General features: G+C 42.3%; 2 protein-coding genes and 1 long non-coding RNA gene across 3 annotated transcripts; all 3 read left to right on the top strand.

The window, feature by feature from the left end:
• Positions 1–5,571: 5,571 nt before the first annotated feature.
• On the top strand, positions 5,572–6,894 carry LOC306972229 (uncharacterized protein; the record flags this gene model as incomplete). Its single annotated transcript, XM_079568777.1, has 5 exons — positions 5,572–5,896; positions 5,974–6,179; positions 6,404–6,560; positions 6,642–6,821; positions 6,890–6,894. The coding sequence occupies 5 exons, from the start codon at positions 5,572–5,574 to the stop codon at positions 6,892–6,894; spliced, it is 873 nt and encodes a 290-aa protein (XP_079424903.1).
• Positions 6,895–6,916: 22 nt separating this feature from the next.
• On the top strand, positions 6,917–7,376 carry LOC306972435. Its single transcript, XR_013793500.1, has 3 exons — positions 6,917–6,982; positions 7,072–7,201; positions 7,305–7,376. It is a non-coding gene; the product is annotated as an uncharacterized lncRNA (long non-coding RNA).
• A 3,482-nt stretch (positions 7,377–10,858) lies between these two features.
• On the top strand, positions 10,859–20,241 carry LOC306972228 (scavenger receptor cysteine-rich domain-containing protein DMBT1-like; the record flags this gene model as incomplete). Its single annotated transcript, XM_079568776.1, has 6 exons — positions 10,859–10,910; positions 14,252–14,479; positions 14,769–14,993; positions 16,765–16,980; positions 17,036–17,067; positions 20,125–20,241. The coding sequence occupies 6 exons, from the start codon at positions 10,859–10,861 to the stop codon at positions 20,239–20,241; spliced, it is 870 nt and encodes a 289-aa protein (XP_079424902.1).
• Positions 20,242–22,079: the final 1,838 nt, after the last annotated feature.

Here is a 22,079-nt window from a genome sequence, read left to right as displayed (position 1 = left end):
CACGGAGACCCAGCAGTGCTATGTGATACACTCCAGGTGTATGCTGATTTGTGCAAAAAGGCCGGAGTTAATGGGCCAATGTGGAGAAACTCCTCATTTTGCTGTAAGTAATCCAAACACAAACACACATGTGGGGATTGACTTTGGTTACAAAAGCAGAAATCATTAGAAAGTCTAGTTAGTAGTAGTAGTAGTTGTTGTTGTAGCAGCAGCAGTAGTATCTCACCTTACTTTTTAATACACTAATGAAATATTTGGATTATATTATTCTATACAACGGGTGCTAGACATATACTGTTAACTCGTTCAGCTCTTCAATGTGGCGAGAACAGCCACTACAACGCCTGCTCTGAGGGCTGTCCTGAGGTGTGCTCCCCGCCGGACCAGGTCTCGTCCTGTGGCGGCTGTGAGGAGAGGTGCGAGTGTGATCCGGGCTTCAAACTGAGCGGAGGCCAGTGTGTCCAAGAAGAAAACTGTGGATGCTGGTATGGAAGGCAGCACTATGAGGTCGGTAACCAAATGCATTCTGGTTGTATAGTAGGCGATGTTCTATAATGATTCTGGTCAATACTTTCTGCAGCAAGGGGAGACGATCATAGAAGGAGAGTGCCTCCAGGAGTGCGTGTGCAAAGGCAACAATAACATAGAGTGCAGGCCGACTCATTGCGCCGCCGGTGAGGTCTGCAGTGTTCGAGATGGAGTCAAAGGATGCTTCCCCTTCAGTCCAGCCACATGCAGCGTGTACGGAGACCCGCACTATATCACCTATGATGGCTTTGCATACGACTTCCACGGAGGCTGCAGCTATGTGCTCACAACCACCTGTGGAGGCCATAGCTCAGTGGAGTTCACAGTCACCGGACACAACATGCACCCCCCTTTCAACAACTTCACTCAGTCCAAACTCGAGGCAGTGACATTGGAAGTCGGGGATCTTAACATAACCCTCAACCAGAGTGGCCATGTTTATGTAAGCATTACTGAGGCTCTTTATTTGCATGACTTCCTTTTTAGTTTTTGCTTTATTATTTGTGCACAGTAAAATGTCTGCCTTACAGTTTATCTACTGTTATCAATTGATGGCAGTGGCTATATAACAGGCCTATCTATGTTTATTGGTGTCATTGTTGGGTCATTGAATGAAGTCATTATTTGCCTTTTGGGAGGTACATGACTGTAAAAACACAATGCTGTGCTGACTGACACACTGAAGGCTGTTTGCTCCCAATAGCTCGATGAAATGCAATATTTGTCAGGAAGTTCTAATCTGTAGAAGAATAACATTACAAAACCTGTATTTTTAGGAACACAATCGCCAGGTGCTGCTGCCCTATTTCGCCAGTGGGAGATATGGCCAGCTCAAAGCCTACGTGGACTCCGGATTTACTGTACTGGAAACAACCTTTGGCCTGAGGATAATGATAGATGGGCAAAGCAGACTGTTCCTGCAGGTGAATGAGCACTACAAATATGAGCTGTGTGGATTGTGTGGCACATACTCCGATCGGCAGGATGACGAATTTGTGATGCCAGGAGGCGACAATGCAACAAGCGCATTTCAGTTTGGCGAAAGCTGGAGGGTTCAAGATAGCAATCAGTGAGCTATATATCATTCAGCCAAAAATATGATTAAAAAAACAAATGCATTCTTAATCTATACTGCTTTGCAGGTGTGTCTCCCATCCAAACCATCCCAGAGAGTGTAATTCTGAAGAACAGGCCCAGGCCTATGACCAGTGCTACACTCTTTTAGAAGACAACTTCAGGTTGTGTCATGAAGCCGTCCACCCAGAGATCTACATCACCAGCTGTGTGCATGACTACTGTGCCACAAATGGGAGCCACATCACACTATGTGAGTCTCTCAAGTCTTACGCTGCAGCGTGTGCCATGGCAGGAGTGGAGCTCGGCCAGTGGCAGAGTGGCACCATCTGTGGTGAGTCCTTCAGACACATCTGCTCATTTACATATTATAGTAAAGGGCTTTGCCTATATTTGTAACAGTGTAATAAACTCTGGGCAGTCTGGGGCAAAAGCAAATACCATGAGTGTAACCCGTTTTTCAATTTCATTGCTTGTTTCTTCAGCTGTACAAGAAACCACTGTCAGCCCTGTAGTGACATCGACAGCATCTCCTTCACCGGATCACACATGTACGGGAGCAATATTTGACACTCTAGAGCATTGGCTCTCAAATCACGCTAAGTACTATCCCATAAAATGTTTGACCTTCCAAGCAGCGCCAGGCCTGTCTCAAGGTTAAAATAGGACAAAGAAGGTCTAAAGAGACCTAAATTGGACTAAATTATATATTATATATATATATAGCTGCTCAAAAGAACACACAAAATATACAATAACAGTGTAATATCTGGTGAGAGTAAATGTGAAAACTAATTTATATTTCAGTGTGTCCTCTGAATTGTGACTTTGAGAGTGAACTCTGTGGGTGGGAACAGCTGATACAGGACAGTTTCGACTGGACAAGGCTTTCAGGTGCCACTCCCTCAGCCCAAACAGGCCCAAGCCATGACCACACCAGTGGGGGTATGTTTGTCAAGCCAGACAAGTGCTCTTGGTTACGCTGGATTGCTTCTAATTGCTTTATTGTTGTCCATAAGATGGCTTTTACATCTACATTGAGGGGGACAGCGTATACCATGGTGATTCTGCCCGCATGTTGAGCTCTCTCTGCCAGTACAAAGGGCCCATGTGTCTGCATTTCTGGTACCACATGTATGGATCGGCCACAGCCATGGCTCTCAATATCTACCAGCTCCAAGGCAGTAGTGCTACCAAAATCTGGTCCAAGCAGAATAACCAAGGGCCTACATGGCAACCAGGACAAGCTGAGATCACAGCCTCGGGTCCATTTCAGGTGCATTTGACTTTTCACACATAATACTAAAAACATGCTTTTCTGCATAGTACAAAAGTAGAAAGACAAATGCATAATGTAAAAGATCTGTTGTTGTAATGATTTTTGTAGATAATCTTGGAAGCAATTCGGGGCTCTACAGTCCTGTCAGATGTGGCTATAGATGACATTTCTGTTCACTTTGGCACATGCTCAGGTAAGAGAAGTCAAAGTTTAAAGATTCCATTGTGGTTAGAACCTGCAGTGCAACATGGTGGTGTAATTCTCAACAATGCCTCCTTTAGATACTCTCCCTGTTCTGGATAGTGGAATTAAACCTTCAACTATACCAGTGATTCATACACAACAAGGTCAGTACAATATTATATAAAATATCAAGCAAAAACTTTCTTTGATAAAATGTAGTTTAGAAATGGATAAAGTGGTGGTGGTGAAATACTGTGGTTTTAATGATTCATGACATTTAAATTCTTTTGTTTTTAGTCTGTAACCTCGGCTGTAGCTTTGACCGAAACCTTTGCAACTGGAATCAGATGATGACTGATGCCTTTGACTGGTCCTGGCACAGTGGCTCTACACCATCTCTGATGACCGGGCCATCAGCTGACCACAGCGGAGGTAAAACATTAACCACAAAAACTGATCTGATGTGAATTAGGCCAATGACAACTAATCATCAAACTTTAATTTTGATCCTGGCTATAGGTGGTCACTACCTTTACATCGAGGCCAGCAGTGTCACATACGGAGACACAGCTCGCCTGATCAGCTCAGAGTGCCCTCAATCTGGAACCCAGTGTCTACAGTTCTGGTATCACATGTACGGCTCTGCTGATACTATGGGCCTTCATGTTTATGTGGTGGAGGACAGAAGGGCTCGTTCTGTTTGGCGCCAAAGAAATGACCAAGGAAACATGTGGCACCTGGCACAGGTGGACCTCACAACAGCAGAACCCTATCAGGTACGCAGTTGTTATACTTTCATTTCATAAATTGTATACTGATTGTCAAATTTATTTTATTTTATTTTAATCAACCTTGACATTTTTTTTAGATTATTTTTGAGGGAAGAAGAGGATCTAATGATCAGTCTGATGTGGCAATAGATGATGTGTCACTTCATTTTGGACCATGTTCCGGTATAATAATTCGTCAATTAGTTGTAGCATTTTCAATTTCTATATTTGTTTACATACAGTATCCTATCTTACATGAGGTGTTTTCACAGACTTGAGTGAAGTGTCACCCAGTAGACCTGCCGCTACTGCTGCTCCCATTTCAACAACATATAAGCCTCAAACAACAATGCACGCATCTCCAGGACCTATAGAGACAAGCACTGCACCTCAATATCATCATACTGACAACTTTGAGTCTCAAACTACTGAAAGACCACTACCTCCAACTACAGCTGCTCCAGCAACCACAGCGCAAAAGGCAACACCTGAAGTTAATCCGGAACAAGGTAAGTGTAAAAAAGGAACAAACACCTAGTTCCTTATTTAAGTGAAGTTGCTCAACACGCTCTTCATTGACAAGTATTGTACATCTTTTTTTTTAATTCTGCAGTGTGCAACCTCGGCTGTAGCTTTGACAAAAACCTTTGCAACTGGAATCAGATGGTAACAGATGCTTTTGACTGGACTTGGCACAGTGGCTCCACACCAACTCTGATGACTGGGCCTTCTGGTGACCATAGTGGAGGCAAGACATGACCCACAAAAATGATTGCAAATCAGGTATAAGAAAACTAATCAAGCTGAAATGTCTGATTTGATCCTGGCTATAGGTGGTCACTACCTTTACATCGAGGCCAGCAGTGTCACATACGGAGACACAGCTCGCCTTATCAGTTCCGAGTGCCCTCACTCTGGAGCCCAGTGTCTACAGTTCTGGTATCACATGTACGGCTCTGCTGATACTATGGGCCTTCATGTTTATGTGGTGGAGGGCAGAAACGCTCATTCAGTTTGGCGCCAAAGAAATGACCAAGGAAACATGTGGCACCTGGCACAGGTCGACCTCACAACAGCAGGAGCTTATCAAGTAAATTAATACAGTTTTACAGACAGTTTGTCATATTGTACATAATTTTGCTCAATAATTCATTTTATGCAAACTTGTAGATTATTTTTGAGGGAAGAAGAGGATCTAATGATCAGTCTGACGTTGCAATAGATGATGTGTCACTTCATTATGGACCATGCTCTGGTATTTATTCTTAATTATTTTTGAATGTGCAATACTTAAGCAAATGATATTAAAGTTAATAATAATTTCTTATGTCAGACATGAATAGGCCAACCACAAGTAGACCTGCCACGACCGCTGCTCACATTACAGCAACATCTGAACCTCAAACAACAACAGCCCCAGAAACTTCATGGACAACTACGAGACCTCATCCTACAACCGACAGCTCTGAGTCTCACTCCACTCAATACCCTGAATCTACACAGATTTACACCACGGAGGAACTTCGAACAACTGCCATGGATTGGACAACAACAAATCAAGAACCGCTCACAACTGAAGCACAGACAGCACAGACAAGTGAAGGGCCGCTACCTCCAACTACAACTGAAGCTCAAACTGACCTAACAACAGCCGGCCAGTCAGCTGCAACAGGCGAGACTGGGATGCCAACCAGGCCGTCACAGGGGCAAACAACAGTAGGCCCTCAACCACCTACGATGGATCACACAGAGCAGACTCCACCAGAAGCAACTGAGATGCACACGACAGTAGGAAATGACCAAAGTACTGCGGCAACAGCTGGAACACCACCGCCAACATCACCTGAAGGACAGATACCAACAACAGGCGATACTGGGGAACCAACCAGGCCGACAGAAGCGCAGACGACAGCGAACTCAGAGCAGCCACCCACTACCGAACAACCACCAACAGAGGGGCCGCAACCAACCACTGGAACTGCACAGACCACGACAACAGAGAGCCCGCCACTGCCTCCCACTACAACAGCCGCATCTCTGCCTCCAGAAACTCCCAGTTCAAGTATGAGCCTTTTCCCGAAGCATTGTTCCGATTGTTGAATATTTGTTTTGGTCAATATCTCGTTTCTCTTCTCTTAGCTCCATCCTGCCCGGCCAATTCTCACTACAGCTCTTGTGTCTCCACTTGTACGCCAACCTGTTCTCACCTTTACGGCCCACCTGGCTGCAGTGACAGTGACTGTGTGGCGGGATGCGTTTGTGATGATGGTTTTGTGCTGAAGAAAAGGGTCTGTGTGCCCATCCAAGAGTGCGGTTGTATGGATACCAGCGGGAAGAAATATGAAGTATGTACACCTATGGACAAAATCCTCCAGGTTTCTTGAAAGCAGCTAGAAGAGTCAATTTTACATTAGCCACGATAGAGAGGATACTTACATTTTAAACTTCCATTGGCTTATAATATAGAAAGTGCTAGGAATCCCTCTACTTTTTAGACACCACCCCAAGCTTGCCTGTAATCAGTTAACTCTTTTATGATATTCATTTCGGGCCTCTCTCTTTGATTTAGTTCGGTGATGTCTGGTATTCCAGCCATTGCAGCGAAAAGTGCAAATGTGAGAAGCGAAGAGGTGTGGGGAGGATTGAGTGTGAAGAGAAAGACGAGTGCGATGGAAAAGCAGTGTGCCTTCAGAACAACAACGGAGATTATTATTGTGAGAAAACAGGTAATTGAGTCAAACGTAACTCCCACTATATTACTGCACAACATGAACGCTTTAAGAGATACTATACTTGTCACTTTGCAGATTTCAGCGATTGCACCATCAACCAAGACCCCGAGTACAGGACCTTTGACAACAAGAAGCACGAATTCGAGGGCGAGCACTCATACGTGTTAGTGCAGACCAAAAACTTACCGAATAATCTCCAGAACATTTACATAGAAGGCATCAATGGACACGATGGAGATGAGGATGACGACAGCAGTGAAGAAAGAGACAGTCGTCAAGCTCGAGATGATGATGATGATGATGATGATGATGATAGTGACGAGAATAGTGAAGAAGACAAAGAGGGCGTACTGAGAGCTTTGAAGATCAGAGTGTACAATCACACTGTGGTGCTGAAGCCACACAACAGGCTCATTGTAAGTATCAACAAAAATCCCCTTTACTCCATTATCCGTGAGCAAAACATTTATTCTTGGGTGAAAATATGTGAAATGTTTCGCTTCAGGTGGATGGAAGCAGAGTTGATGCACCCCTCTCACCATCTCCGGGTCTAAAGATTGAGGAACACTCATCTCGCATCTACTTGAAAACAGACTTTGGCCTTTCAGTCGAGTTTAACAGGCACAGTAAAGCAGGTATGTTGACAGAAAGGATGTTTTATGTTTTGTTGTTTTTTTTTTTCCCTCAGAATGTAAACCCACTACCTATTTTCATGATGTTTATTGTTTTTTTCCACAGAAATCACTTTGCCCCATTTGTATAAGCGGAAGGTGGGAGGGCTTTGTGGCAACTTTGACGGACACAAAAGCAATGACTTCATGAAGCCAGATGGAACACAGGCTACAGGTGTTCAAGAGTTTGGAGAGAGCTGGAGAGTATAAACCAAAGCACTTACTATCCAATATTGCACTCAATGCTTCAAAATATCCATCGTTATGTGTTTTATATCACAGGGTCACATAAAGGTTTAATGTTAAAACTGAAGCAATGTTATATTGAATGTGTTACAATGTACAGTGTACCTAATTCCATATGTTTGCACAAAAATAAACATTCAACATAATTATTCTCAAATGCCTTTAGCACTGTGAGAGTTGGAAGTTGCATGATCACAATATTTTCACAGTGTTCCACTAGTTTAATATGCGGTTTAGGTTACTTGTGACAGGAATTGTCTTAATGTATGTGAGAGCAATTAGTAATTGATTACTTTGTTTGTAGTTTAATAAACAAACAATAAAAAATATTTGCTTTTCTGACAAACACCAATGGATGGGCATTTCAGTGGCTGCACAAAACTGCACAGAGGAATCTGTTTTTCTAACCATACAAATTACTGCAAAATCTACAAATGTCAATTAAACCATAGTATATATGATATATACACACACACTAACTGCAAGATGTGTGACAATAACAAACAATACACTTAAGATACTGTCAGTCTTTATGAATCCACGTGTTGAATAGATAATAAACAAAGCCTTCTCAGTCCAATTGGTGTCATAAGTCTAGTCACTCTGCTCATAATTACAGCTGCATCTACATTCCACACATTACTGGAGTCTGTTTCTGCCACTCAGTGGAAAAATGTATTATAAACTCAAAGAACTTCTGTAACATGAGCCTTTAGTAAAAGGGCAAACTAGTGCTATGACTCCTACAACAATACAATGGCTATTGTCCCTATTGCTTCACCCACATATATAAATAAGTCTGGTTACAATGGTCAGGTGCACATCATCATGGACAGGACTGCCGGTATGTTATGGATCACTATTATTATGGGTATCTTCGCAAAATGTGGAAGTAAGTATATTAATTCTACTTGAAACAAGCTAAAATTGTGTTACAGTTACAGTAGTTATACTAAAAAAAAAACATTGCTTTTTTCAGGTCAAATTTCCACCACAGGTGAGGTAATGGTTTAAGCAACAATGTTTGACAATATAATCCACCCAAGTCAATAACACCACAACTAACCCTGAATCCACATCAACCATTTGTCTAAGTGAGATTCTGACATTTTCACATGACTTACCTCTGAGTTATCTTCCTTGCTTGTTACCTTTTGTGACTTGGCAGGCTGTGCAGGTCCACCACTGCTGTGTTGCTCTGGGAAGAACAGTAGCTGCTTCAGGGGTTGTTTCTGTGACCAAAGCTGTCTGAAATTTGGAGACTGTTGCTCGGATTATGCCTCCTCCTGTGTACAAAGTAAGTTAATCAAGTCAGTTAAATGTCTATTGTTGCCGTATTTGAACATTTAAACTGTGCGTTTTTCAAACTGCAGCAAGGATCACATCAACACCAAGCCAAACCACAACTGCACAACCCATAAATCCAGGTATCGCTCTCGCATATCAAATAAACTAATGCAGAATATCATCCTTTACTTTGACATCTGAGGGCTCTCAAGAATTGCACTAGACTGCCTCTCAGTACCACAGAATCTACTTTAGTATATAATATAATTTAATGTAATATAATGCATAAACTGTATTAGAGGATTCAGCCTTCTGCCCAAATTCAAGAGCCAGTGTCCAAATTCAAGAGCCAGTGCTAGCTAGATCTAACTCGACATAGGCAAACTAACAAATACCTCATGCAGCTTGGAATCCTGCAGAAAGCCAAGCTACAAAATAACACCATAATCTACTTGCCTTGCCAAAAGATAAATAACTATTATCAGCAGGATCTCTAGATTGATGTGTGAGATATACCTGCTGAGCCCTTTGTTCCAGAAACAACTCTGAACGTGGCCAGTTCAACAACAGATGTCAGTCTACAGCAGGACAGCGGCAGTGTGACCTCTCCGCCAGCAGAGGGCAGCACCTCCACAGCATATTTTTCCAGCAGCAGTTCAGGTGCACTGGTGTAATGTTCAAAGGTGATAACGATGTCTGTGGCTACAAACACGGTTTCATTTCTCTTTATAGACAGCCAAAAAGCGACAGTATACCTCAAAATATCAATCCTAACCACAGGTGAAAATCAACAACACATTTCCGCCAGCGTCTCAAATGTAAGAAGCCTGTGCCCGTGCCATGCTCTGCCTGTCGCCACTGCATTGTTTTTGACCTTCCTCTTCCTGCAGTTCATTTCCCAGATTCTTCTCCGGAATAAATGTCGAGATTGCACTTTTTCAGTGAGAGCTTCAAAATCCACCTGATTTGGGAAAGGTAGCATATGAAGAAAGAAAGGAAAGGAAGAAAAGGAAAAATCCTAAATCTGCTCTTTTATTAAATTGCTTTATAAAACATAACCTTGGCTGGTGTGTGAACTTTTTTCTGTTTTCTTCTTTTTTGTATTCCATACACAAATGACATGGCTCTATAATGAGTGAATTATTATTAAACATGTTGATTCAATGCCTTCCCCATTGTATTAATGTCATAAAAAAGAGAGTATTGTATTTGTGAGACAGGAAATTGTGGCACTGCCTTGATAAATATACACTGCCCTCCAAAATTGGCATCCCTGGCATATATGTTAGTTTAGCCCTTTTAAACATCAAAATGTGTATTGAAAAAACAACAAAAACACATCACAAAATCTGAAAATGTCAGATGAGGCAAGAGAAAACGCAAACATGACGGTGAGTTCATTCCTTCACATAGAATCTCTCCTGATCGTATTGTATGCATTCTGGTGAACTGGTTTCTATGTAACTAACAATTCCAATAGGAATCAGGATCAGGGGAGAATGTCTTATATGAATGAACACATGCAAATAAGTCAATGTACAATTGACGGTGGCTGATACAGACATCTTTCAGTAATTTTTCTACTAACTGTCCTTTTTCTAATTCCACCCAGCTCTTAACAATGTGACCAATATAAAAGGCCACAAATTGCAGAAGGTTACTCCTTCACATTAGAAACCAATGTTTTCTGCAAATAACAATAGGTCTGATCATGTGTAAAGCCTCCTGACTCGGTTAAGACCTTTGCAAACATGAAAGTGATCCTTGTATTAATGCTCCCCTTCCTTGTGTCTCTCAAATGATAATAGCTCAGTGTAAAATGTGCTGTGAACTAAATTGCAAATATGATTGTAACTAAAATGTGTAAGAATTTCTACAAATGTTTTTTCAAAGGAATGTGGCCCTTGACACAGACTTTGGCAGTGATTGGGAAACTTATATTAAACAGAAGTGCTATAGAACAAATGTTGGAGAAGGCAGTGGAGATCTAGAGGGATTATGTCCACTGTGCAGGAAATAAGTCACATACATCTCAATACGCAGGGATTTGGAGCCCAGACACCATGCAGATGCTGGAGCCCAGACACCATGCAGATGCTGGAGCCCAGACACCATGCAGATGCTGGAGTTGTCTATGAAGGTGTGTAAATCGTTTCACAGCATTATCCATGAAGCTAAAATGTCGCCTCTAATGAACTCCTGTCATCCTCTGGTCATCCGCCCATCCCTCAGTGCTCCAGCCACAGACTGAGTGAGTGAATTAAGAAGAATAAATTGATCTTTAATAAGAGGGCTTGGGAGAATGGGAAACACCATCTCTATTTCTCCGCATGATGAAAATCATCAGGAAAAGAGTAAATCCATATTAAAGTAAAGGAATGATGGAGGTCTTTCAGGAAGGCGCTCTCAATCGACTCCATGAACCTGTGCCAGGGCTCGAGTTTCTCACAAACATATCCTCCTGGGCCCGTCAGCTTAACAGTGGGCTCTGCTCCATGGATGAGACAGACCCCAGCTTCAAACTGGTGTTGGACAGATGTTACACCTCTAATCCTCCCACTGCTATCTGATCAATTCCAGGTAGACTTGAGCTTGAACTGAATTCTTGATACAAATGATACAAAATGACATACTGTACCTCTGTGTATATAGACCAGAATCGTCCGTAGCTGCTTCAAGTTGTTGAGAGACAGTCGTTGCTTTAATGGCTCCTCCTGGAGAATGAAAGAAGATGCATGCTTTGGATATCACACCAAGACCTGCGCAATTCAGTCAATTACAGCACCATATAATACTTTCACTGCAATTGCAAAGCCATCCATACTTGAACTTTACTCACTGATATTAGGAGTAGAAAGCAGTTTAAGTCTGAGCATGTTCTGCCTGCACAAAACATGCTTCTGACACCAACATTTGCTTTTCCAGAAACAACATCCAGCTCAACAAAAATCCGTCCACAGCGAGGCAGGCCAGACCGTTGACCCTGCGAAACCACCAGCAGAGGTCAGCACTTCGTCTACAGCTACAGTTGACACAGATTTTTCCAAGCCTCAGCCCTAAGCTTGGATGGTTGTTCTCTCAAAACTTGAGAGCAGACTTTGGAAGGAACTTTAGAGCAAAATGAGAGTGCCAATGTGAACAAATTAACATGGATTTATGACTCTTAATAAACAACCAAACAGTAATCTAAACTAATCACTTGGTGCAAATTAAGAACAGTTATTTTTACTTTCTGACATTTTCTTTGTCTTTATCTGAAACGGACTGACTGATTTTCTCTCTTCAACTTGAGCAACAATTACTTTTTTTTTTTTTTTAAGAAAAACCTAAGTCAGTGGCGTGGTCAAATTTCTATGCAAAATAGTGACGTCCTAATCCAAATTACTCGGCCAACAGTGCCCTGGACTGGACAGACTGAATGTATCTGTGGTTCATGCTAGTGGGTAAGTCATGTCACTATTTTATTCATTTATTTATAATGAATTCATATTGTGTCCATGTGTAGCATCTTTCAAATCAAATCAAATGTATTTTTGTAGCACATTTAAAACAACTGATGTTGACCAAAGTGCTTCACAAAAAGGTTTACAGTACAAAATATAAAACAATATACAAGCGACAAAGCACTAATAGTTGAGATTTTGGCCCTGATATGTGCTAGACAGTGTTAAAAGCTTCTGAGGAGAATGGCGTCTTAAGCAACAATTTAAAATGGTCATGTGTCTGTTTGGAAAAGACTTTTAAGTCAATAGGCCTGTGTGAGTGTTATAGTCTGACATGTGGACAGTAAACAATTTTCATTTAATGTTTGTCAAAGAACTAGTAATCAGGCATTACATTAAAAATAAAGCGTATAACAATCTGGGCTTTTGTGAAGGTCATGCGATGTGAGCCCAAAACCTGAAGCTACTGAGACATTGCCAAAATAAGTTGTCTCAACACCTCAGACCCAAACTTTATTTTATTTTAACCTTCTGATGTATTCTTTTCGAGTGATGGGACAATGTCATGAACCTGCTGCAGATGGTCATTCAGTTTCTTTACAACACCGGTCAGTCACAGCTATTTCCAAAAGGACAGAGGCGTGCTGAGGGAGCGGCCGGGTAGAGAGGGGCGCATGGACTCCAGGCCATTTCATTCAAGGAGCTGTGGGTCAATTACACGTTCAATGAAGTTTTATTTGTACTTCATAAATAAGCGCATACAGGAAACCTACGCAAACACGGGAAGAACATTCAAACTCCACACAGAAAGTAAAGACAGAATGACAAGACTACATGCTACATGAAATATGGATTGCTACCAGTGAAATAATAGTCATTTGTAACTGTGGACTGTAACCTTTATTACAAGTACTTATTTGCTCGGAAAGTTGTGTAAATTGAAAGAACAGAAAAGACCACAAAATAAAATAGACAATTCAAATCAAAGGGAAATCAAAGTGATTTGTAAAGAAAATATCAGTATGCAAACAGCTTTGCATACTGATATTTGCATATTTCCTGATGCAACCTGTCCTGCAATCACTTTACAGGCCATGATATAAAAAAACGCACACACTCTTGATGCCCTTTTTGGGTCCTATATAAAATATTAAACAAATTGATTGTCTTGTGATCATTAATAGTATCATGACTGATACTGTAGAATTCAAAGTTTTGTCTCACTACACAACAATGTCTCAAAAATGTCTCATGCTGAAAAACTTATTTTTAAAAGTTATGTAAAAGGCACAAAGTGGATTTTGTTTTGTGCCTGTAATAATGGCCCAAGACAGATCTTTAACGGGACATCACTTTGATTGTGATCCTGATGATCCTGTGTGAGACCTTTCTGTGTGTAGAGTTTGCATGTTCTGGTTGTTCTTCCTCCAGATGCTCCAATTTCCTCCATCAACTCACAACAATGCCTTAATCCTCCAGCTAGGTGCTCCTGACCATGGATCTTGCTCAACATGTGATGATGGCTCTAGTCATGGAACAATTTTACATCCATGGCTTCACTACGGCCGCCCACTGTCATGAATACCAAAACTTGGTTCAATTTCTGAGTTTGTCCAATTTCTAACAGTTCAAATACTTCTTCCATCTGCTTTCTTCACCCTCAGCCTCTATGAAAATCTGACCGGACACACACGGGGGGTGACGTCGGTCAAAATGAAGAGTGTTTGTTTGCTGTTACTACAGTTGATGCGGCAGATCGGTTTGGCTGGTAAGTTTAAATTTCCAAACATTTCCAGCAACACTCCTTTCTCTAGTAGCAGCATCTTTTGGTTTCATGGTTTCCGATAGGTGGCCTCATGCTGACTCTGGCAAACACACAGTATTTTTGGTCCTTTTGTTGTGGATGTAGTAGAGATAATTCAAAAATAATGGTCACGTTACAATGGGTCCAACTTAACCCGATGCTTGAATGAATGCACATGCACATATATTTTTGCTAAGTGAAATGTGTGCTTATTTGCTTATATCTGTTTTTCAGATGCTGCCTCACTGAGATTGGTCAACTCTGACAGTCGCTGCTCTGGGAGAGTGGAGGTCTTCCACAGCGGTCAGTGGGGGACAGTGTGTGATGACCTCTGGGACATGAACGATGCTCAAGTGGTTTGTCGACAACTGGGATGTGGCAGTGCAGTGTCGGCTCCATGGTCAGCTCATTTTGGACAGGGCAGTGGACAGATATGGTTGGATACTGTTCAATGTTCAGGAAGTGAGACGTATTTAGTTGGCTGTGCACATGATGGGCTCGGAACGCACAACTGTTTACACTCTGAGGATGCTGGAGTTGTCTGTGAAGGTAAAAAAAACTAGTTATATGTAGGACAACTCCTGACATAAATTTTATATGTGTGTGTACATTTCAAAAATATTTTAGCGCAAATATCATGCTTTTACAGTGGCAATAAAATCCTCAATTAAATGTATTGCAATAATTTCATCAGCAGTATATCAGTAATATATCTGAATGATTGTACTTTTTTTTTGCTTTGTACCTGAAGACAACTCAGTGAGGCTGCTTGGCTCTAACAGTAGCTGCTCTGGGAGAGTGGAGGTCTTCCACAGCGGACAGTGGGGGACAGTGTGTGATGACGAATGGGACACGAACGATGCTCAAGTGGTTTGTCGACAACTGGGATGTGGCAGTGCAGTGTCGGCTCCATGGTTAGCTCATTTTGGACAGGGCAGTGGAGAGATATGGTTGGATAACGTTCAATGTTCAGGAAGTGAGACGTATTTAGTTGGCTGTGCACATGGTGGGCTCGGAACGCACAACTGCGCACACTCTGAGGACGCTGGAGTTGTCTGTGAAGGCATGTTCTTTCATTCAGATGCAGTATTTCTAAAAATAATATAATTAATTATAAATGTTCTGTACATCAATATGATTTCATTTTGTGTAGGTGCAACCCTAACAACAGAGGCTCCAATTACAGGTATAACACTTCAACTGTACATCACTGAATTCATTTAAATCTCAATGCAACATTATTCTATGCCCATCCATATCCAGAGAATACAACATAGCAATTACTATCAGCATTGGATTTTCTGTTTCTGTTTATACAGTGGGAGGAAAAAGTGAGTACACCGTGTGGAATTTTTGGTCAATGTGGTCTGATCTTTGTTAAAATCACAGGAATGATTAAACAGTGTCTGCCTGAACTAATACCACCCAAACATTTACATGTCATCATATTTTTATTGGCCCTGACATGTAAACATTCACAGGAGAGCGTGGAATAAGTAAGTACACCCCCTGAATCTCGCTGAACTGCCGCAGCTTTGTGAAGAGGAATGGTCCAAGATTCATCCTGATCGTTGTGAGCGTCTAATCTGCAACTACAGGAAAGCAGTTATTGCTGCAAAAGAAGAGTCAGCCAGATATTAAATACAGGGGTTCACTTACTTCCATGCTGCTATGAATGTCTCAGGTTTTTCTGCAAAATATCTGCTTAAACAAATAAATTGATTTTTCTGTTGATGATAGCACGTTGTTCAGGCAGCATCCAAGAGCCCATTCGAGACCCAAAGTTGAACAGTTTGGGAGGAACATGTGTGGAGGAAAAATGGAACAGCAATCAACATCAAAACCCTATGCCCACTGTGAAGTGTGTGGGTATAGGGTTTTGATGCCCACATATCCCCAATCATGGTGTGAGGCTGATGTGTTGCCTCAGGGCCTGGACAACGAGATATCATCAATAGAAAAATGAATTCACAAGTTTATCAAGATATTTTACAGAAAAACCTGGGACATTCACAACAGCGTGGAATAAGTAAGTGAACCCCTGTATTAAATATCTGTCTGACTCTTCTTTTGCAGCATTAACTGTTTTTTTTATAGTTGCAGATTAGATGCTCACAACGATCAGGATGAATGTTAGATCATTCCTCTGCAGCAGTTCGGCTAGATTTAGAGGGTGTACATACTTATTCCTCCCTGCCCTGTGCCCTATAAATGACAAAATGTAACTCTTTGGGTGGTATTAGTTTAAGCAGACACTGTTCACTCATTCTTGTGATTCTAATAATAATAATAATAATGCATTGGTTTTATATAGCGCTTTTCTGGACACTCAAAGACGCTTTACATTGCACTATTCATTCACTCCATACTCGGTGGTGGTAAGCTACTATTGTAGCCACAGCTGCCCTGGGGTAGACTGACGGAAGCGAGGCAACCAGTCTGCGCCATCGGCCCCTCCGACCACCACCACACACTCACTCACGCACTACATTCGCTAGGCTTCCTGGTGTTACCAAACGGTCTCCCATCCAAGTACCGACCAGGCCCTTCCCTGCTTAGCTTCCAAGGTCTGACGGGATTGGGCATAGCATAGGCGGTATGGCCATTCTAATAAACATTAGACCACATTTTATGACGAATTTAGGCAGAAATGTATGAAATTTCACACGGCACACTGACTTTTTTCCTCCCACTGTGTATTATTTTTTTTAAAGTAAGCATATGTTCTAATCAAATTTACTCCTCAGTGAGGCTGGTGGATCACAGCAGCCCCTGCTCTGGGAGAGTGGAGGCCTTCTACAGCGGTCAGTGGAGGACCGTGTGTTCTGACCAATGGGACCTAAACGACGCTCATGTGGTCTGTCGAGAAGTTGGATGTGGCAGCGCGGCGTCATCAACATATTGGAAACATCATGCTGAGGGCAGTGGACAGATCTGGGTTAATGACGTCCACTGCTCAGGAAGTGAGTCACAATTATCTGAATGCTTTCGTAATCCGTTCGGAGCCCATAACTGCAGAAGCCATCATGACGCTGGAGTTGTCTGTCAAGGTATGTCCCTATATTTACAGCTATGGTCATCGTCATCTTAGTTCTTGTTATTTATGAGATGCAAATGTCCATCTTATTTTTCAGGTTAGAAAATTCATCTTTTAATCTACAGTTTTGTGTTTGCTTTGGAGTGAAATTTTGATGTGGCAATTAAAGCTTTATGGCACTCTTTGTGAAGTGAGTAGTGCTGCACAGCTTTACAGATGTTACTGTATCATATATTTAAAAGTGATTGCGACATACTTTCAAATCTTTTAGTATCATTTAGCGGGATGCATTTTTAATCTATGTAATAATTATGATCTAATAAAAAATAAAGGTCTCTGCTGTTTTTCCACGTTTTTTTTTTTTTTAAATTCCTAAATTCACCTAATTTGAGGCACAACCATGAGCGGGACGGGTGGTCAGTCACTCTCTATTCGTCATGATGATGTGATGATCGTGCCGATTTGGGTAAGCGGGAAGGCTATCACACAACTAGCCTCTCACTCAGTTCTCAGTCAGTTCAATCTCACAGAAATGTTTTCATTTCAGTTAAAAGGCTACTTGCCAGTGCTTGGTTTGTGCTGCCACACAGACTCTGAAGTCCTTGTCCCCCTCTGTCAGAAGCTTCGAGTTTCGTTTTTTTATTGGAACGTTTCTCTCTCTACTTTTTGTCCCCTTTCGCAGCTCTTGTCCTGCAAAAATAAAATATGATTAAATTATGATTGATTAAACTGAATTAATTTAAAGAGATGACATACTTGCACACATGCAGAGCCACCTTATCCAATGGGCTAGCAGGGGCTACCATGGTCAAGGGCCTATCAGGGAGGGGGGAAAAAGGTGTGTACCTGGAGCAGGCCCGCCCTACCTGGCCCAGAGGGAGTAGCAGGGTTAGGGGTTTAGTGGGATTTAGGGTTAGGGTTATAATAATAATAATAATAATGCATCGGTTTTATATAGCGCTTTTCTGGACACTCAAAGACGCTTTACATTGCACTATTCATTCACTCCATACCCAGTGGTGGTAAGCTACTATTGTAGCCACAGCTGCCCTGGGGTAGACTGACGGAAGCGAGGCAACCAGTCTGCGCCATCGGCCCCTCCGACCACCACCAACCACTCACTCACACACTACATTCGCTAGGCTTCCTGGTGTTACCAAACGGTCTCCCATCCAAGTACCGACCAGGCCCTTCCCTGCTTAGCTTCCAAGGTCTGACGGGATTGGGCATTGCAAAGGCGGTATGACCACCTTGAGGCGGTATAGGTTGGGGTTAGGGTTTTTGGTGGGGGATGGGGGCATACAATTCTGTTTAAGCCCCGGGGCGTATGGGTACATGAAGGTGGGCCTGGCCACATGTGGGTGACTGGTGTTCATGTCGTGGCTGAAGCTGAAGCCAGCAATGCGTCCTCTCCACCAGCAGAGGGCACTACTTTCCCAGTTTCCCAAAGCTGCCGTCGGAGTTTGTCCACAGAGAAACATTCTCATCTGTTCTTCTCCGAGGTAAATTGACTGGATTTTATTTATTTATTTATTCTTAATATAACGACAACGTTTTAACATCCAACGTTTTGGTTTGTTTATATAATGTTACACACGTTTCTGAATCAGTGCAGCACATTTTGTCAGAGCAAAAAGCTTCAGTCCATTTGACCACTCTCTTAAACTGTAAACCAGCACTACAGCCTTTAGTAAAGACTGGATGGAAAAGTAAGCTCACTTTAATTTATTCATATTTTATGTTCATTATTTTTATTTTATCCTATTTTTAAATTAACAATAACAATTGCTGTTGTCTTTATTGGTCACCGCATCAGGTAAGATTTAGAAAAGCAATTGATTTTTATGAGAGTGAAATCATTTTTTCTTAAATTAAAAACTTAAAAAATGTCCACTGTCACTGATTGAAAAAGACCTTACAAACATACAGTGTAGAGACACATACCGAAGGATAACTTCAGGGCTGGCCAGAAACATCAAGGAAGTGTTGTTTGGCTTTATTGGTCTAAAGAGTGACCCCCATCACTTCAAGGCAGGAGGATGAGACAAAAATTTAATTAAGAGGGCAGAAGAGGAAACAGGTCCACATGGCCTGAGGGGCCGGTATAACCTCTCTGAGCGGATAGTTCAAATTAGACCGGATTGTCAGTGCAGACCCACCTTTGGCCTTAAGGTTTTAATTGTCCAGAGTATGTGTCTTCTTGTTTTTCTGTGCCTTGCTTCGGACTCTGGAGTAGAAAACATTCTATAGTTATCTGGTGTCATTACTAATCTGAGCTTTTCTCTCAGTGTCCCCAACAGCGCATGGTGCAAATCAGAAGCGTGTGTTTCCCTTTTAAACTCTTCTCCACAATCCCGATGTGCAATTGAAGTTAATTCATAGACCAAGACTGGGGTTCATGTTTCGCCACAGCTTTGTAAACTTAGATCATGTGGGGTCACCGGGAGTTGAAGCGGCCCTATAGCTCCCTGCAGCTCTCTCTCCCTCTCTCTCTCTCTGCGTCCACTCTCCAAATATCAGTTACAATGTAATCGCACAGGAATGTCGCCTTCTCTTGACCATCTTATTACTGCATGCAGCTCGAATCAAAGTAGAATTAATAGAAATTATACATGACATTTTCTTTCATTCGGATACTTGGCATCTGTCAGAAGATATTTACCTTTAGGGCTGTCTGAAGGAGAAAAACTGCAGTCACTAAGGTGCATATTGTAATAGTTATATTTGTAGCTTTTTATACGTATACATGCATAGTTAACCGTAATACTAATGTTGTTCAGTTTATCCAATAAGCACGAAAGGCTTAATTAATAATGACATCTTTTCCCTTTTTTCCCCCTGCAATTTAAAAGCTATATTTGTTCAGGAGGCTTTAATTCCACCTGTATAAATTCTTGATACGGCGACCATAACATTAGTAGTAGTTGCAGTTGTAGAATTATTGCGACTGTTTCTCGCCCTTTTTAATACTCTGTCTGCAATATATTACATCAGCTTTATTTAATGATAATCTGATGTGACATAAGCAGCATATTACACACATGTCTGGTAATTTTCTCTTCAATTGCAGGTCAAGCCTCTCTCCTCCCCTCCCCGCGCTCTTGTCCACGCTGTCCGCACCATCGGGCTGCTAAGGTATCCCTGGTTCCCTGCGGTGTTTGGATGTCGAAGGCACCGCTGTTATTGATCCTGATTGGGCCTCACAGGAGGAGATTCCGGCCTGCCATTGACCCGCACTTTTCCATGTTTCCACCCTTCTTTCAGATCATCAAGAAGCCGCCGCCGCTTGCTGCTTGCTGCTTGCTGCTTGCTGCCTCCTGGCTGCGTGAGATTTCTGATTGTCATTTGGAAAGGGAGAAAAAAGTTACTGGAGGAGGTAACTCCAAATCACTGGCAGGTCTTTGCCTGAGTAGCTGGCTCGGTGACTGTCAAAACAACCCCCCCCACCCCCTCCTCATGCATTCACTTACCCTGCCTCCTTCTTAAAAAGATTGGGGCTCAAAAGTCGCCCTCTTCTTCAAAGTCAAACTTGTCTGTGTTGGATTTTTGCCTGCACGACTTCCCCGTGTTGATGAAATCCTCATAGGGGTCTTTTTTGTCCTCTCTCAGGACACATTTGAAAAGTGTCATTGCGAGAAATGTATAGACGACAAATACAAACAAAATATAAAAGTAAGCATTGTCAGAGGTCTTTGTCGGACCTGGGACGCCCGTGGCTGATGTAGAATTCGCAAAGCCCACTGTGGCGTTGACACGGAGTGCGTCAAATTCAAAGTCCGTGTCCTCGAGTAGCTTCTGGCATTCGGAGAGCAACGACAGGGGGAGAGTCCGGTTCAAGTGTTTCATGTCGGCGGTGGTAGAGGCAACAAAGCCGGAACAGATGCGAGCAGTGTCCAGAAAAACCCAAACAAGAATGGAAAAATTTGGAGGCAGGGGAGTTGTTTCGGACTGACTGAAATTATAAAAGGCAGGCAGCAGGCACTAGACCCTTTTAGGAATGGCATCTATGAATCCCTCAGCCACTCTTGAGGAGTCGTGATAAGGTGCAACGAGCTGGAGATAAAACCTATTTCGATCAACTCAAACGCCAAAAGATAGGCCTCAATCTCTTGTAGTGCTGGAAGTGTAATATTGGAAGATTTACATGCGAGAAAAGCAAATAAGGGTGCTTGAATCAGTCATGTATTCTAACTACCATTGGTTTGAGGGGGGGAAAAAAACTCTTTTAACCTATTTCTTCAGCTTGGGTCTTTCTTTCCCTTCTCAGCCTCTTCTCTTTGTCCGCCTTCCTTCACTTTCAATTTGGGAGCTTGGAAGCAGTAGAAGCGCCTGGATTGTTGTCAGCCCCGGTCAAGTAGTCTCCTCATTTCAAAGAGTGTCGAGGTCAGAGGTTAAGTTGTCTCCAGTGTGTTGCTGCTTGACTGACACTCCACTCCAAAGCAACCTTTTCTCCTTTTATCACTCATTGTGTCTTACAAGTTTGTGGAGTGCAACGTGATCCAACGGCGCCCGAACTGATCTTTTTTTTTTTTTGTATGTTAAGCAAACACAACTGAAAATGTACAGAGGAAAATGATGAGTGTTATGAGTGGCATGGACACCTGAACTGGAGGGAAGATGTAAAAAAGCCCGGGCCTTGATAATGCGGCAGTGATCTTTTGAGAGACGAGCCAACTGGGTGAGCGGTCATTCCGGTTTGGCACCCTGTCCAGCCATGTCAGTGACTGATGTCCCAGAGTCTGTGAACCTCTGCGCTTATATAATTTACAGCAGCTCTGCTTTAACCATTAAGGAGTGTGAAGGAGCCCCCAGGGAGCAGGAATTTGTCCAAAAGGAGTGTTTATGAAACGGGACATATTTATGATATAGAGCCGGAGGGGTGAGAACCGAGTGCACCGTTCAGGTACGATACGAAACCATGTCATAATGTCGTTCCCGCGTGAAAAGCAAACCTGGAGCTGTGGTTTGTTTCATTCAAGCATGTTCGAGAAACCCCGCATACGTCATTCAGTGTGCTTCGAAACA

The sequence above is a fragment of the Gobius niger genome (genome assembly GCF_951799975.1).
Source record: "Gobius niger genome assembly, chromosome: 13".
Taxonomy (NCBI): Eukaryota; Metazoa; Chordata; class Actinopteri; order Gobiiformes; family Gobiidae; genus Gobius; species Gobius niger.
This window is presented reverse-complemented; position numbering and strand designations above follow the sequence as displayed.